Genomic DNA, 19,041 nt, shown 5'->3' on the forward strand with positions numbered 1-19,041 from the left:
TGCGAGAGCAAAAGACCTTTTATTGGGGCCTAAAAGGTAACCAGAGCACATCTCAACTCAAAAAGCTTTCTTAAAATGCTGACTACCTTAGCTCCACCCAGTAATGACATCATCTCCCCGAACTGAAGACAAATTAACTCTCTTGGCTGAAAAACATTTGCAAGGATTCTCCAATTGGGAGACTATGGGTGGGATTCTCCATTGCCCGATGCCGATATCGTGATCAGCGGAGAATTCCTTCTCCGGGGACGGCGCCAGTTTGATACCGGCTCTTGAGTCTCCACCTCCGCTGCACGCCATTGGAACGGCGTTGGCACATCGTCGGAAGGCTCTTCCCCAATGCTCCGCCCCGCTGGGCTGGGTTCCCGACCGCTCGGTTGACGTGTGGTCTGAGCAGTCGGGAACCCGGCGTGGCAGCCGGGAGCCATCCTGCTGGCCGGGGGGGGGGGTTCCGCGAGGGCTGGGGGAATGCTGGGGGTGGCCAGGGATTGTCCTGTGTGGCCAGTTGGTTCCGCGCATGGCCAGCGCCATGTTGTATGGAGCAACCGCTGCAGGTCGGCGTCGTGCGCATGCGCTGCCACGGTCCCGGCCATTCACCCGCCGTTTTTCGCGGGCGAGCCGGGAGTTTTACCCGGTGCCGCTGCTAGCCCCTCACTGGTCCTGGAATCAGTGGACAGCAACAATTTTGGTGCTGTAAAACGCCACAGTTCCCATGCCGGCATCAGCAATTAGCCGCAAAAACAGAGAATCCAGCCCTATGTTCTCCCATCGGAAGTGAATTGGAACTGATTTGCATGCCTGCAAATTTATGCAAGGCGAGGAATACAAGGGAACCCCACCATCAGGCTGCCATTTTGAGCGGGCGTCCCGATTGCGTGATCCCACGGCTACCTCTTTCACCCCCACCCCCCTAACTACAGGAACAGTCGTGGAGGGGTGGATAGGTCATGTATGGTTGGGGGGAGGGTAGCCCTCGGGCGAACTTTGGGGATACCCCCTTGGCCCACGGCGAGGCCCAATATGTCAGGAACACTTTTGATAATATTTGTTATGAATTCTGCCCAAGTGATTCCTGAGGAGTGGAGAATCGCGAGGGGCTGGAGATTCTGGTGCCAGGTATGTTAATTAGCATCCTCCTGCGGGGGCGAACCCCAGTCCTGCCGCCAGCTACCTCTTATTCCAGGATTATGACCCCTCGTTTTAGAATGCCCTACAAGAGGAAGCATCAGCTCCACGCCTACTTTACCCATACCTTTTATCATCTTGTATACCTCAATTAGATCTCCCCTGATTCTTCTAAACTCTGGAGAGTATGGGCCTAAACTGTTCAATCTCTCCTCATACGAAAAACCCCTCATCTCTGCAATTAATCTAGTGAACCTCCTCTGAACTGCCTCCAATGCCATTACATCTTTCCTCAAATAAGGGGACCAAAACTGTGCACAATACTCCAGGTGCAGTCTTACCAACAATGCCTTGTATAGTTGCAACAACACTTCCTTACCTTTATACTCAATTCCTTTTGCTATGAATGGCAACATTCCATTTACTTTGTTATTATCTGCTGTACCTGCATGCTCGTTTTCTGTGACTCGTGCACAAGGACACCCAGATCCCTCTGCATCGGAGCACCCCGCAGTCTCTCCCTATTTCGATAATAAGTTGCCGTTCCAGTTTCTCGACCAAAATGGATGACCTCACACTTATCCACGTTAAACTCCATCTGCCACATTTTGGCCCACTCTCCTAACCTATCTATATCCATTTGTAAGATTCTTATTTCCTCATTGCAATTTACTGTCCCACCTATGACTGACTAGGAGTATCACATGACAAGGTTTCAAGTTTTAAAACTTTGCAACAACAAGCAATCTGAAGGTAGTATTACCCAAGTACCATACAGTAGGCAATTTGTGCTCTAAACTACAGAAAAAAGTTTCCTATTTAACTTTTGAAATGACCAATAAGCCCCCATCACTGTTAAACTTTACGCAGTAACTTAAGTAGACACTTTATTTTCGTGGAACCAGTCCTAAAATATTCTCCACTCCCACGGCCTTGCTTCCCTATTCCTTTCACAGCCAGGTAACTTATAATACCTAAATTGATTTTCATGGTGAGAGTTATGCTTGAGATTCCCTAGGGATACCTTAATGCATGGGGCTAAGGGGTATGAATGCCACTGTGCCCTACACCTTTGTTGTATCCCTCGGCCCCACCTCTGTGCCGTCAGCGTATTTGACAATAAACCACGTATGAGCACCAGTTGGACATCGGACAGCCCCTTCTGAAAATTTCAATTCTTTGGCACCAGCATCTAATCGCATCCTGATTGCTCATGTAGGTTGGCACATCCTTGGCATCTTGTTCAACTCTGAGATGAATGAGGTCGGTCAGCAGCAGCAGCAACCCAGGGGGGGGGGTATTTGGGCGGGCGGGGGAGGGGGGTTTCCTAGGGGTACTTGGGGGGAATAAAAAGCATATGGGAGGGATAATATGTGCGGGAGAAACCCATTGTATAAGTTCTGTATTATGTTTGATTGATATGTTTATGTTCTGTTCTGTGCTTTTCTCTTTTTCTTTTCTGTTACGGGGGCAGCACGGTAGCACAAGTGATTAGCACTGTGGCTTCACAGCGCCAGGGTCCCAGGTTCGATTCCCCGCTGGGTCACTGTCTGTGCGGAGTTTGCACGTTCTCCCCGTGTCCGCGTGGGTTTCCTCCGGGTGCTCCGGTTTCCTCCCACAGTCCAAAGACGTGCAGGTTAGGTGGATTGGCCATGATAAATTACCCGTAGTGTCCATAAGGGTTGGGAGGGGTTATTGGGTTGCGGGGATAAGGTGGAAGTGAGGGATTAATGTGGGTCGGTGCAGACTCGATGGGCCGAATGGCCTCCTTCTGCACTGTATGTTCTATGTAATTCTATGTAATTCTATGGGGGGGGGGGGGGGGTTTAATTGGTTGAAAGTTTTTGTTGGAAAAACTTTGAATAAACATTTTTTTTTAAAAAAACTCTGAGATGAACTTCATTCCATCTACAGAACTGCATTATTCCTGCTTTGCAGCATTTCTCATCTCCATCCCATTTCACGTCCACATTTCACCAAAGTCTCTGTCCACATAGTCGGCACTGTTACTTACCTTCTTCAATCCTCACTCTACTTGCTCCTTGACTTCGACTTTGCAAATTGCAAGGATCTTGATAATGTGGAAGGAGGCAAAGCCCCCCAGCCTGGAGGCCTGGATAAATGATATGGCTGGGTTCATAAAGTTGGAGAGGATTAAGTTTGCCTTGAGAGGTTCTGCGCAGGGGTTCTACAGACGGTGGCAACCGTTCCTAGACTATCTCGCGGAGCGTTAGAGGAAGGTCGGTCAGCAGCAGCAGCAACTTTGGGGGTGGGGGGGAGGGGGGGGGAGGGGACGTCCTGGGAGGGGGGGGAAGGGGGGACTGCCTGGAGGGTGGATGAGCAAGAGATAACATGAAGGGTTGGGGAAACTGGCACGTACGGGTGAGGGCCAGTGTACAAAGCTGTGTAAATATATCATTTTGCCATGTATATATCTTGCTCTGCGCGATTTCTTGGGTTTTTTTTGTTACGAGAGGGGGGGGGGGGGGGTTATTGTTTGTAAGGGAGAAAAATTGTGTTAAAAAACTTTAATAAATATATATATTTTTTAAAAAAATACTTTGCAAATTGCTCTGAGCTCAGCTGTCACTATTGAATCCCTACAGTGCAGAAGGAGGCCAATTGACCCATCATTTTCGCACCAACCTTCTGAAAGAGCACCCTAACCATCGGCCACTCCCCCACCCTATCCCTGTAACCCCACCCAGCCTTTGGACACACTAAAGAGCAATTTAGCATGGCCAATCCAGCTAACCTGCATATCTTTGGACCATGCAGACACATGGAGAACATGCAAACTCCACACAGACTGTCACCCAAGGGCCATCTTGGCCTACATTTCTTCCCTTTAGCATCATCATGTCAGACCTCCAATGAGTTTCTAAGGAAGTACCTAGAGATGTCCTTTCTACAGTAAGAGCACTAAGGAGATGATATTTTGGCCCTGGAATAGCTATCTGAGATCCTGTAAACACCAAAATGAACTTGCCACTCCAGGTAAGCTAGGTCGGTTCATTTTGGTCATCATTGAAGAATTGGTCTTTGGAAGTCCCCAGAAAGGCAGGCTGCAAAAAGGTGGCCATTGTAACAGAGGTAGCCATTTTGACTGACCACCTATTTCCAACAAGAATTTCAGGAGCAGACTCCATTCAATCCATAAGTGTTGAATCAGGTTCCCTTGAAGAATCTGCTAAATAAGAATGTTCAAGAGCTGGGGCATTATTCAAAAACTCCTTGCACATCAAACAAGAATGTGGGCTTCACTGCAAGACCAGCATTTACTACTCATCTTTCTTTGCCTTTGGGAAGGTGGTAGTGAGCTGCCTTCTTGAACCGCTGCAGTCCATGCCGGTGTAGGCACAATTTGGAGGCTTATTGAGGCTTGCACACAGCAATTTCTTTTGGTGCTTTCCATCTGCATTTTCCTATGCTTGGCCTATCAGGTACCAAGTAGATCTTAGGCCTCCACAAGTCCCAGGTGTAAGGATCCCACCTGATGTTACTACTGGACGGAAAGGTCCCAAATTGGAACCATGGTTCAATAGGCCATAACTTTTACTTTTTTGTTTAGAAAAGTGGATGAACAGAGTCACAAGACTGCTTTTAACAAAAGAATAAAACATTTTTTAAACATGAAAAGATTGACAATAATACAATATATCTTCACCTCACCTCTATCTTCACAAATGTACACATTGATTTCTTAGGGTAACACAAGTTACAGAATATATCTTATACTACACTGTTCTCAGCAAGTACACAGTCCCTGTAAACCAACTGTGGTCAGACACACCCCAGTCTGAAACCAAGTGGCGGATGACACATAATACAACCTCTTTTGATTTCTCATCAACTCCCTCCAGATTTGATCACATTGTTAGCCAAGTGCTCTCACTGGAACTCTAGCTTCCACACAAGTATTTCCAAACTCACTCTTGAAAATACATACCTTGGGATCGGGTTTTTTCAGCTTCGTTCACCACTGATCCACTTCCAGGATTTCAGTCTCTCCTTTCAGTATTCCTCTGCCTTGAATTGCCATGTGCATTCAACCTTCCACACAATCTCTCAGGTACTCCGCCATGCCTAAAGAAAACCACTGTTTCACAGGTTGTATTAAAGTATTACAACCTTAGCATGATTTCAGATATTTGAGCAGGGGGAGAGGAGCTTCCCTTAAAGTTCTGTGACCAGGCAATATGGAGAGCTTGGCTGAAATGTACATAAAATAATATTTTTACAGAGTACTTTTTTAAAACTCAGATTTTCACATTTATATGATGTATTTATTATAAATGCACAAACTTTAATAATTATATACTGAATGTTACCATGCTGCTTTATTTGCTGTTTTGCTTTTGCTGGTGTCTGGGTTATGTTAATTTTCAAGTGTTAAAATGGGGCCACATTGAAAAATAGTTTGGGAAACATTGCCCTGAGAGGAATACGTTTTTGTTTCAAACAGGGTTTGTTTACTTTGACAGTTTCATGAGCATCTCAAAGACTTGCCAGAGATATTATGGGCCTCATGAATTCTGTATATAATGGTTGCTAGGTAGTGGGTTTGGAGGGGGCATTGGGCATATGAAGGGGGAATGAGGAAATGGAGGGGGAGTAGGGGTATGGAGGAACATGGGGTATGTCGAGAATAATGGGTATGGCAAGGGTATCAGGAATACAGAGAGGGGGATGGGTGGGAGGGGTGATTGGATTGAAGGGGATGGTGAGGGCTAGAGGACCTAGTACAGAACTGGGCCAATGTCCCAGTAAATGGAGGCGGGCCTTGTAATCTGTCTGCTTCTGTTCCTTCCTTGGGTCTGTTTCGGGAAGCGAGCCGTCTCCAACCTGACTCTGACTCCGCAAGGGAAAAGTAAAATGAGTGCGGGGTTTAAGCAGGAGGTGGGAACGTGACATTGGGAAGTATCCCAATTTGGGCAGCACGGTAGCATGGTGGTTAGCACAATTGCTTCACAGCTCCAGGGTCCCAGGTTCGATTCCCAGCTTGGGTCACTGTCTGTGCGGAGTCTGCACGTTCTCCCCGTGTGTGCGTGGGTTCCCTCCGGGTGCTCCGGTTTCCTCCCACAGTCCAAAGATGTGCAGGTTAGGTGGATTGGCCATGCTAAATTGCCCTTAGTGTCCAAAATTGTCCTTAGTGTTGGGTGGGGTTACTGGGTTATGGAGGCTTGAGTAGGGTGTTCTTTCAAAGAGCCGGTGCAGACTCGATGGGCCGAATGGCCTCCTTCAGCACTGTGAATTCTATGATCTATGATCTATGAATTCCCACCTCACAAGGCAAAATGCAGCTCCCGGCCTACTAATCTCTTCTTTATATCCCCTTTGAGCATACAACGCATGAAATTCGGAGAAAGAGGCAAAAAGCAGCCGGTCTGTAATGCTTGCGCCTTATCCACGGCTGAAGCACCACAAACTAAATATCTCAAATCTTACACCTCCCCCACCAACTCTACCATGTAATCTCCTGTAAGGCACAAAAAGAGAAAAACTCAAAGTTGACGTGGGAGAAAAGATGTGGAAAATATTTCTCCGACTTCCTACCAGTCCAGGATATCACATGGGTCAGGTTTTATCAGCAAAGACACTTGCTTTCTACCTATGTGATTTCAATCCTAGATGAAGATATTTGCATTGTTGACACTTTATATATTAGGGTTCTAGTGTAAATTACGTGAACACCGCCCAGTCCATCACACAAACCTGCCTCCCATCCATTGACTCCATCTACACCTCCCGCTGCCTGGGGAAAGCGGGCAGCATAATCAAAGATCCCTCCCACCCGGCTTACTCATTCTTCCAACTTCTTCCATCGGGCAGGAGATACAGAAGTCTGAGAACACACACGAACAGACTCAAAAACAGCTTCTTTCCCACTGTCACCAGACTCCTAAATGACCCTCTTGTGGACTGATTTCATTCACACTACACCCTGTATGTTTCATCCGATGCCAGTGCTTATGTAGTTACATTGTATATGTTGTGTTGCCCTATTATGTATTTTCTTTTATTCCCTTTTCTTCTCATGGACTTAATGATCTGTTGAGCTGCTCGCAGAAAAATACTTTTCACTGTACCTCGGTACACGTGACAATAAACAAATCCAATCCAATCCAATCCAATCTTGCAGTGATGGCCTTTGCATCTTCATTTGTGTCACTGCACTCTCCTCCATTACCAATCGAACAAACCATTTCAAAAGACAGTGCCCCCTCAGATGAAAGACGTAATTTAAACCAATACTTTAGAAAGTAATGTAGTTTTTCTGTTAAGTGCTCTGTCAAAAAAATAGGGAATATTTATTTTGATGAATGAAGTTCCTGTGGATGACAAAGATTCCATATGCCAGCATGGCTTGGACTAGCTTGTAGTTGACGTAATTCTTTAGATCCTGTTTTATGTAAGTGCCTACCATTTTCTCAGCGTAAGTTGCTACAGATCACAGACATGGACATGCTAAATTTGGCTCAGCTTTGATATGTCACCGTGGGCCATACCTTGTAGGATGCTTTTCCTGAATTATAATTAAGTGGTGCAATATAACCCATCATCCAGCTCACAAAGCCTGCAAAGTGCATCTGCCTTGTGTTAGTACAAAGCTTTAAGGTAAAAAGATCTATTATCCTGAACAGTAGCATACTGTTTGAGGAGATTACGTAGTGTGGCAGCAAAAATAATTGGAATTGCTATATTTAGTTTGATGGCATCTGAAAATTTTCAGAGATCAGGTAAGGCGAGGAAATACAATGCCATTTGGGTCCTCTTTATTGTCAGCTCGCTAACTAGATATTTGTGACCAAATGCTTAAGATAGTCATACGTGCTCCCTGTGTCTGTAATTTTAATGGAGTATTAAAGCGATTGCTAGCACAGCAGCCAGAAGAATGTGACATGAACTTGTAAAATACAGGTCCGTTAAAATCACTAATAGTCATTATTAGCCTTTTAGAATCAAGGGTGTTGTGGTAAAATATATAGATTTCAGGTTTGTTCTGCACTGTATGTTCTATGTATGTATATGAGTGAGAAACTGAAAACACCATGGTGTATTGGACAGTTTTCCTCTATTGTCACATTGTTTTCTGCACTGTTCTCCATCAGGTCCGGCAATATTTAGCCCCATGCATTATGAGCACCAATTTATTGTGAAAGTATTGACTAGTCTCATCATGTGAATCTACATAATATGGGCATACTCTTGGCCCTTAAAACCGTGGTGTCGCTGTTGTGGCTCAACGATGAGGAATCCTTGAGGATTGCATATTTAAACACAAACCCTTTATAGGTAGTCTTTAACGAATTGCAAGCCCCTGGTTACTGGCATGCATAGTGCTGCTCACAACATCATGCATGAAAACTGCTTCTAGAGTGTTCTCTCTCGAATGTTCTCTCAGTCTATTACCATATGACTCTACACAGCATACTGTGGGTGATGTCCCACATTAATCCTTGCTCTGCTGAGCATCTTTACACTACAGTGGCATGCAGGCACGTAAGTTAGCATACGGCTGCAGAGATAAATAGATGCATTGATTGATAAAAAATAACCTTTACAAAAGCTATTTTAATGTACATATTTCAGCCATTGCAGAGGTTGTTTGTCAACAAAGCTGCCTGATGGCTGAGGTAATATATGGGGAAGCAGCAAGACACTTGACCTTTTGGCTTCGTGATAGAGTGGTGCCGAGCTTCAACTCTGTGCCGCAGGTTAATGATAATCTTTATTAGTGTCGCAAGTAGAATTTCATTGACCCTACAATGAAGTTACTGTCTGTGAAAATCCCCTAGTCACCACATTCCGGTGTCTGCTCGGGTACACGAGGGAGAATTCAGAATGTCCAATTCACCTAACAAGCACCTCTTTTGAGACTTGTGGGAGGAAACCGGAGCACCCGGAGGAAAGCCACGCAGACACGGGGAGAAGGTGCAGACTCCGCACAGACAGTGACCCAAGAGGGAATCAAACCCGGATCCCTGGTGCTGTGAAGCAACAATGCTAACCTGCCTACCACTGCAGTTCACATCTGGTACAGGTAGCATGTCTGGAAGAAATTAGAGGAACAGAACTTGGAAGGATGCAGCTGAACTTTACTGTCCCTGGCAAGTTCATTCCTCTGCATGCTAACTGCAAATAGCATAATACCTCAAGTAACAGCGATCAAGTCCTGCCACTCACCCTAGTGTAGTTCATTTTGAATGCATTTCCATAAATAGCACACGTTAAAAATCATGATCCCCCATTTTATATGAGAGGGTCGTGACTGAGTAAGCAGGCGTAAAACGTTAAGAGAATCATGTAAATGTCTTTATGATTTATTCAGGGTCAATTTAAATACATTTATTTGGAAACTGGCATGTGCTGCTGACTGGAAAATTGGTCCGGACCCCAAATTGACACAAACCTGGCATAATGGATCTCCAAACATGTTCCCAATATGTTACACCCAGTTTATACCAGTTAATTGAAAGTAATCAATTGGAAAACCTGCCCTGTTCTGTTCACTGTTCATTTACAAATAATTATAGATGATCTCTGCTTTAACGTTAAGGTACCTTGAAAAGCATTTATTCAAATGTTGCTCTTTTGTGCATGTGATGGTGATTTTCTTTCCTTCCTTTAATCACTAATATCCTACGCCATCCTCACCTTGTTCAGTTCTTACTTGATGTGGTTTTAAAGGCCTGACTCACCCTTTAGTACGTCACACTCATGGCCATTCTTCACGTTTGAGTTTAGATAGTGAGTGTTATCATTTTCTTGATTGCTGAGAACATCAAAGCTGAACCCAATCTCAGTCCTTATCCAGTATTCACAGCGTGATTTGCTGAACAGCAATAAACATGCAGGAACATAGACCCATTATTATTTTCTTCACTGATAGCCTAGGGGACAACGAGGCCATTTGTAGCACCCCTCCACTTTCCATAACTCAGGTCAGAGTCCCAGGTTTGGCACGACAAGTACAGCATCTACAGGACAGGGACTGGGAAAAAACAGCTGGAATTCCCCATCACAGATTCTATGCGATGGCTCCTGCTGGTAAGTGTGCAAGTGTGGATGGGTTGAGGACAACACCAGTCTCTGCTGTGATGTTGACTTCAATAGTCCTCCCACAGAGTGTCAAAGGTTTGCATGAATGAAGTGTGGCCATTTAGTTGAGTGTCAGATGACTGCCAGTGCTTTTTAAAGTGTACAGTATCATCAGTGTCTCCCAGAGAGGAGGTTAAGAAAGAGAAGAAAAATTGGCAAACTAAGTAAAGGTCAGCACGCAGGTCTATATTGGGTATGATTGAACTTACGTGAATGCCTAGAACAATACATCAATGATGCAAAATATTCCCCAGAAATCTTCAAACGTTACTGTCGTGTAAGCTTTGGCTCAATTGGTGGCACTATCACCTCTAATTCACAGGATTCTGGGTACATCACTCTACAGGACTTGAATTGCTCCTGTGCAGTGTTGAAGTGTTGAGGGTGCGCTGCACTGTCAAATGAGACATTAAACCAAGGACCTATGCACCTGCTTGGTTGATGTGAAAGATTCCACGGCACTATTTTGAAGAAAAGGGTCATTATCCTTGGTGTTCTGGCCAATATTTATCCCTTAGTAAAAACCACAAGGACAGGTTATCTGGTCATTATCACACAATAATAATAATCTTTATTAGTGTCACAAGTAGGCTTACATTACCACTGCAATGAGGTTACTGTGAAAATCCCCTAGTCATCACACTGGCATGACTGACTGGGAGTTTGCTGCGTGCAAATTGGCTGTCACATTTCCTACATTCAATGAAATGAAAAATGAAAATGAAAATCGCTTATTGTCACAAGTAGGCTTCAAATGAAGTTACTGTGAAAAGCCCCTAGTTGCCACATTCCGGCACCTGTTCGGGGAGGCTGTTACAGGAATTGAACCGTGCTGCTGGCCTGCCTTGGTCTGCTTTCAAAGCCAGCGATTTAGCCCTGTGCTAAACAGCCCTACACTTCAAAAGTACCTCATTATCTGAAGAACGTTTTGAAATATCCAGTGGTTGCGAAAAGCACTGTATAACTAAAAGTTTTTCTCTTCCTACAACAGTCTTTGACAGGACACTGCCAAATTGAATAAGATAGAGGATGTTGAAAGTAATGTTGTGTTACAGTTTTTTCATCCATGTTCGTGTTTGTTCCACCAGACACTATCTTCCAAACAAATTTTCAAGATGCAACATTAATGAATATAGACAGTTTCTGCAAGCTGGTGGTGGCATCTGTCTTTTCAACAAGCCTCACAAGGTAAGCCCTGAGATAAACTTTCAACATACTTTACAAGTGGTATGTGCTGGTGTGCAACTTGAGGTTTAGGGGAATATTTAATATTTGTGAACCTTGCCAATGCTCAGGGAGAATAACTCTGTACTTTGTGTATCTCATAAGTACTTCAATCACCCACAGATCAGTCAAATCAGATTGGATTGCAACTCCTTTGTACATCTCGGCGTATGAGACCTTGCTATGTGCAAACTGACTGCAGTGTTTGCTTACATAATAATGACTCGTAAGCATTTTGAGATCTGAAATGAGGATATGATTATAGTTTCAATAATAGCTGATATTTTTACTTTCCTTACTTTCAACTAACTAACGTCTTTTATTACCGCCACCATTGAAGGTAATGTTTTCACCCCTGTTTGTTAGTGAAGGTAGCATGCAGTTGCAGCAAGTAATTAAGAAGGCAAATGGTATGTTGGCTTTCATCGCAAGGGGATTTGAGTGCAGGAGTAAAGATGCCTTGCTGTATTTGTATAGAGTCTTGGTGAGATGCACCTTGAGTTTTGGATACCGTTTTAGTCTGCTTATCTAAGGAAGGATATACTTGCCAGAGAGCAAGTGCAACGGAGGTTTGGCAGACTGATCCCTGGGATAGCAGGATTATCTTATGAGAAGAGTTTGAGGAAACTTGGTCTGTATTCTCTAGATTTCCAAAGACTGAGAGATGATCTCATTGAAACTTACCAAATTCTTAAAGGGCGTGATAGGGCAGATGTGGATTGGATGTTTCGCCTGGCTGGTAAGTCTAGAGCCAGGAGACACAGCCTCAGAATAAGGGGCAGGTCATGCAAGACTGAAATGGAGATGAATTTCTTCACCCGAAGGGTGGTGAATCTTTGGAATTCTCTACCCCAGAGGGCTGCAGAAGCTCAATCATTGAGCATGTTCCATACCAGGGTTGGTACAGTGGCACAGGCGGTTAGCACTCCTGCCTCACGGCGCTGAGGACCCAGGTTCAATCCCAGCGCTGGGTCACTGTCCATGTGGAGTTTGCACATTCTCTCCGTGTTGGTGTGCGTCTAACCCCCACGACCCAAAGATGTGCAGAGTAGGTGGACTGGCCACGCTAAATTGATCCTTAATTGGAAATAAAATTAATTGAACACATAAATTTTTAAAAAAAATTCCAGATCAGAAATCAGTAGATTTCTGGATAGTAATGACATCAAACGGATCTGGAGCTAGTGTGGAAAAGTGGCATTGACATGGATGATCAGCTATGATCCCATGCTAAATTGCCATTTCGAGTCCAAAATGTAAGGTGGGGTTACGGGGATGGGGCAAGGGGGGTGGGGAGCGGTGGTAGGCTTAGGAAGGGTGCTCCTTTGGCGGGTCGATGCCGACTCAATGGGATGAATAGTCTCCTCTTGCGCTGTAGGGATTCTATGATGCAAGTGAATGACGGACCAGGCATGATGGGACAAATGGCTTACTGCTGTTCCTATGGCTGTTTGTCTATAAACAATATATCTCAAAAACTAATGGACAAATTTTAACAACATTTGCCATGATGGGGCCAGATGTTTTTGAGGTTGTGTCTAATCAATGTTGCCCATAAGATACCAATTCAATGCTCTATTCTGAAATTAGTGAGATTCTATTGATATTATGTCATGATAAAGAATGAGATTGCACTGAGTGTTCTTTGAAAGGAAGTAGTTGCCAAGTGAAACAGTTGCAGATTACTCGAATTAAAGAAGCTCTCTAATCACTATGGGTATGGCACAAACATAGAAATCAATCTTAGAGCGCCGTTTGTAGGAGGCTAAAGGACCACAAAACCTAGGTCAATTTTTTGAGTAAAGTCAGCTGACATGGACAGAGGCCTACAATGAAGCCATATACTTGGAATGGCAGGCAGAGAGAGAGAGAGGCCTGTAGCGCACCCTTCAAGTACTTTAACAAAGTCAGGGCAAAATTACCCAAGTTGAGCAAAAAGCATTAGCGATCATATATGGTGTTACTAAGTTACACAAATACATTCGCAATAGGGAGTTCACTTTTTGTCAACTGACCACCAAGCCATTCCAATAGTAGTTGGTTCAAAGAAAGGGGCACCATCCATTGCGGCAGCACTTCTTCAGAGATTTTGATAGTCCACAGCATGATATTAAATATCACAAGTCAGCAAATTGTGCTACTATGCAAGATCGTTCAAGATTTCTCAGTGAAGGCTGATTCATTTCTATCCACAGAGATCCCATAAATTACTTTATATGCACAAATAACATGCTAGTGTTTCCCAGAGAAATTTTCAAAGATGTGATGCTCAGTAAAGGTGCTCAATCATGCCATGAAAGTTTGGCCTAAAAAAGAGTGAGATGATGAGAAATTGAAGGAGTTTTCACACATAGAATTGAACTGAGTGCAGATCAAGGTGCCTCCCCTGGGAATGAGCCTCCCCTGGGATTTAAAAGTCATTATTCCGCCAAGGTTTGGAGAAAGAATGTTAGAGGAGCATCATCAAGAGCACACAGGGATGGTCTGTATGAAAGCAAAAACAAGAAGCTATTTTTGATATACAACGGTAGATTCAGATATTGAAGTTGTTGAAAGGTTCTGATGTGTATCCTGGAATGGGAAATGACCCAACCAAATTTCCTTGCATTCCATGATCACCGTGGGCATTATTTGTCAATGTCCTTATGGTGGAAGGGAAAGAGTACTTTGTTTTGTTCGCTAGCTCAAGCAAGTGGATTAATGTTGAGTCGATGCCCAATACTACAAGTGGCAAAACCACTTGATGTTTTGAGAAGTTGGTTTACAATTTATGGGTTGCCAGAGGTGTTGGTGACAGATAATGGTCCACGTTTTATGTCAGAATAATTCAAAATATTACTGAGCAAAAACTGAGTCAAATATACTCCAGTATCACCCAGCATCAAATAGTGCTGCAGAAAGAAGTGTACATACTGTGAAGAGGCCTTTACAGAAGCATTCGCTCGGTTACATGCTGGGCGGTAATTTACATGTCTCTCTTCGACACAGTCTAGACAATTTTCTATTCCCTTACAGAATAACCCTACAATCTACAAGTAGCCCAATTTATGAGTTGATGTCTAACCATGCTCCTCGGAAAAGGTTTATTTTGCTTAAGCCTGACATAAGAGAAAAGCAGGAAAAGTGAAGATGAGTTACGACAGACCTGGCATAAAATTTAGAGAGTTCAGCGCTATTCAGCAGGTCGTGTGAAAAACCACCAAGGTGATAAAGGGAAGTATGCGATTGGCATTGTGGTAAAGAGACTCGACGGATTCATGTATATGGTGATGATTGGAGAGAGGCTCCATCAGTGCCATGTAGATCATTTGCTTGAAAGAGGAAATCTGACAAAGGGAGAGCATGATAAACCTCCTATAATCCAAATTCCTCCTACATCACTAAGTGAAAGTCAGCTGGTCAACACTGTAGACGGGTCAAGAAAGGATGTGACTTTGATAAGAGCCACCTTCGGCGCTGTGGCAGGGACAAAAACTGATTATAGAGTGATTCAAATAAGAGATCCGAAAAGATGAGTACATATTTGGGAGGCAACAACACACTTAAGGACATTTTGGAAAGGGGAAATCGGTTGGAGGTTTGGGGGGGGGGGGGGGGGGGGGGGGCGCAGGGAGGCGGTAGTTTTCATGGACGGAGGTGTCAAGGATTAGTTTTTTGGGGAGAGAGATGATGATGGAAGATTTGAAGGAGAGGGCAACAGTATCCACGGAGATGGAACCATTAACAATATCAACTAGTGTGAGAGCCAGGTAGGGAAGTTGAATGTACTGTATTCTCTAAACTGCATGGATCAATATTAATGGGATCGCTGAGTGCAAAAAGCTAAATGCACAGTAAACTCAAGTTAAAGGGGAACATTGCTTGGGTGGTTAGCAGTGGAAATAGGGTCAACAGAGCATGAGGTGAGTATCATGCACAATATGAACTCAGAGAATACACCATTGGAGATAAGAGAGAAACTAGAGAAATATGCAAATTAAAGGTTTGGGCAGGGGGTAATCTAGTTTGGCCCAGTGGGCTAGGAGAAGGCAGAGGCAGCTGAGCGAATCATCTCAATCTTCATGACAAAGAAAGCCATGAGCTGCTTGGTCTTAGAAACTAAGATGGCGATAGATGGATGCAGCATTAGGTGAGTGCTGTTGGAAAAATAGGTCAGTTGTTTGCCATTTTTAGTCAGTAAAGGCAATGTGTGGAGTCAATGGGAAGTGACTGAATCTGTGTTTTAAGACACTTAACTGATGTCAATGAAGTAGCTGTTTGACTTGAAGTGAAATTCAGCCTTGGTATTATATACTATATTGGATTTTATTAATCATATTCATACCTATTGTGTGCACCAATCTTTCTGAGATCTTGATGAGGCGCCAGCTTACCAGAGCATCAAAAGGAGAAGAGCAATATGTAGCCTGAAGTTCCATTCCATCCAAAATCTCTACCCATCCCACTGCCCCTCTCCTGTTCAAGCCAGCTCCAATAATTTCTCGATGAATAGTTTTACACTGCACAATATGTTGGAACACGTTTCATTCAGCAGATGATTTTTAGAGGCACTGGGGCACAAAAATGTCTCGAGAAAAAAAAAATCACTTTTGGATCCGTGTTTACAAAATTTGCTAATTTCCATTATTTTGAGCTACGTCTAAAAATGAGTGTTTCAACATTTCCACAGCTGGTTGATCCTCAAGAATGTGGCAATGGATATGTGGAAATGGGAGAAGAGTGTGACTGTGGTACCGCAGCTGTGAGTAGAACCTATTCTATGCGAAATGCAATGTAGGTGATTCTATTTTATTTTTGAAATGCGTTTTGCTCCCTCGTGTTACCTGAACATCCAGGAGGTGGTTTGGGTTGAGTCAAGATGCATTCCCATGAGGGGGAAAGTTAGGACAACAAAGCCAGAGCTCCCTGGAGGATTAAAGAGATAAGAGAGTAAGCTGAAGCAGAAAAAGGATGCGTATGACGGACGGCAGGTTGATAATACAAGTGAAAACAAGGCTGAATGCAGCAAGTACAGAGGGGAAGTGATATAAGTAATGAGAGCAAAGGGAAAGTATGAGAAGAGACTAGCAACGATCATTGAAGGGAATCAAAGACTTCAATGGGCATATGAAGATTAAAATAAGAAGTAAGTACAATTATGGGTGGGGCTGGAGGAACCAAAAGGGAGGTTTAGAAATGGAAGCAAAGGGCATAGCAGAGGCACAAATAGGGTGCTTTGCATCTGTTTTTACAAAGGACAAAGATGCTGCCAAAGTGATAGAGAAAGAGGAGTTAGTGGAAACATTGGATGGACTAAAGGTTGGTAGAGGCGAGGGGCGCGATTCTCCCAGCCCCGCGCCGGGCCAGAGAATCGGCGCAACCACGCCACGCCGCCCCGATGCCGGCGCGCGATTCTCCAAGGTGCGGAGAATCGACGCCATTTGCGCCGGCGCGTTTGGCGTGGCGGCAGTCACGGGCCGCCGTTCGCGGCCGGGCCGACGATTCTCCGGCCCGGATGGGCCGAGCAGCCGCACGGACACAGCAGAGTCTCGCCGACACATGGCGGGAACTCTGCGCGAAGGGTCAGGGGCATCCGGCCACAGAACCCCCGCGCCATGTTGCGTCGGGGCTGGAGCGTTCCGTGAGTCTACCGCGCATGCGTCGGTTGGCGCTTCACCACTGCGCATGCATGGGTTGGCGCCGCCCCCAGTCCACACCAGGATGTAAGGCTAGAATCCCTACTGCCCGCGCCTGTTTCACACCGTCATGAAACGCGACGACGTTCACGACGGCGGGGACATAAATCCCACGATCGGTGAATCGCGCCCGAGGTGTTACAAAGATTGATTGCATTAATATTGGTAAGTCACCAGGACCAGATGGGATGCGTCCAAGGATACTGAGGGAAGTAAGGGTGGAAATTACACAAGCACTGGCCATTGTCTTTCAATTTTTGTTCCATACAGGGGTGGTGCCAGAGCACTGGAGAATTGCATATGGTGCACCTCTGTTCAAAAAGGGGTGTACGGATATGTCCAACAATTACAGGTCACTAAGTTTTAACCTCAGCAGTAGGAAGGCTTTTAGAAACAACAATACAAAATAAAATTAAAAATCACTTGGGCAAGTGTGGATTAATTGAGAAAAGGCAGCACAGATTTTAAATGACGTTTAACGAACTTGCTGGAATGTTTAGATGCGATAATAGAGAGGGTTGATGAGGGTATTGCAGTTGATGTAGTGTACTTGGACTTCCAAAGGCAACTGATAGAGAGCCATGTAATAGATTTGTCAGCAGATCCAAACACCATGAAATATAAGGGACATTGGGAGCATGCATACAAATTTGGCTGAGACAGGAGGCAGAGAATAGTGGTGAACAGTTTTTTTTGGGACTGGAGGTGGGGTTTCCCAGAGGTCAGTATGAGGACAACTGTTTCTCTTAATTTACATTACTGACCTAGACTTTGGTGCAAGAACCCAGTTTCAGTATTGTGACCTTTGAGAAGGTTGAAGAGAACATAGACAGGCTGTTTGAATAGGTGGGCACAAATTTAATGCAAAAAAGAGTGAACTGAAACATTCTGCCTCCAACGAGGCAATGCGATCACTGTGGCCAGAGAGCGCAGCCTCCACCTTCTGAATCGTCGGCCCATATACCTCGATCCGCCAGTCCACCTTGTCCATGGCCACCTGAATTGGGCCCAAAGCCCCCTCCATTGCCATCGCCAGGTCCTCAGTGACCACCTACCCCTGCTTCTTGAATTAGTCGGCCAAAAAGCTGACCAACTTCCTAGCCGTCCACTGACGGGCCACAAACTCAGCATGAAGCCCACACCATCTACCGCTGTCCCCCTGCTGGCGAGACAGGAACTTTTGAGGTCAATGATGCTCCCTTGCCCGACTTCTGATTAGAACTATTTCTGTTGAACATTACTTGAACGAGAGGGCCTCATTCAATCCAAATTACACCAATTTCCTCAAAAAACAATCGCCCACAAGCTGGGCAGAAAGGGCCAAAAACCAAGTACCCTGACAGGAGCTCCCACATCACTGGAAGTGGCAATTTTTAAGGATAACACTGGTTACACAATATATTTTGTGCTATAAGAGTCTCAACAAACACATAGGCTGGGATCCCCCCTTCTGGTGACTAAGTCCCCACGCTGGCGGGAAAACCGGTGCCAACGACTTCTGCATCAACGGCCCCCCCAAGGTGAGGAATTCTCACCTGTCTAGGGGGCTAGGTGGGCGTCGGTGGGGTTGGCGCCGCTCCAGCTGGCGCCGAAGGGCCGCCGCGGGTTCGCGCATGCGCGGAACCGCTGGCGTGATTCTGCGCATGCGCGGGGGGTTCTCTTCTCCGCGCCGGCCCCTGAGCTATATGATGGAGCCCTACAGGGGCCCAGCGCAGAAGGAAGATGTGCCCCCCACGGAACAAGCCCATCCGCAGATCGGTGGGCCCCGATCGTGGGCCAAGCTACCGTGAGGTGCCCCCCCGGGGTCAGATCCTCCCTGCGCCCCCCCCCCCCCCCCCCCCCCCCCCCCCGAGGACCGCCCCCGACGACTTAACTGCCAGGTCCCGCTGGTACGTGAGTTGAATGATTCACGCCG

At 45.2% G+C, this 19,041-nt stretch overlaps 1 protein-coding gene across 4 annotated transcripts in view; it reads left to right on the forward strand.

Annotated features, from left to right (window-relative positions):
* Nucleotides 1-19,041, forward strand: part of adam11 (ADAM metallopeptidase domain 11) — a 256,822-nt gene that overhangs the window by 168,740 nt on the left and 69,041 nt on the right. For all 4 annotated transcript variants that reach the window (XM_072487068.1, XM_072487070.1, XM_072487069.1 and 1 more), the window contains exons 15-16: nt 11,316-11,415; nt 16,121-16,192. In XM_072487068.1, the coding sequence (XP_072343169.1) occupies nt 11,316-11,415; nt 16,121-16,192 (172 nt within the window). The remainder of the gene's footprint in view (nt 1-11,315; nt 11,416-16,120; nt 16,193-19,041) is intronic.

The sequence above is a fragment of the Scyliorhinus torazame genome, chromosome 21 (genome assembly GCF_047496885.1).
Source record: "Scyliorhinus torazame isolate Kashiwa2021f chromosome 21, sScyTor2.1, whole genome shotgun sequence".
Lineage (NCBI taxonomy): Eukaryota > Metazoa > Chordata > Chondrichthyes > Carcharhiniformes > Scyliorhinidae > Scyliorhinus > Scyliorhinus torazame.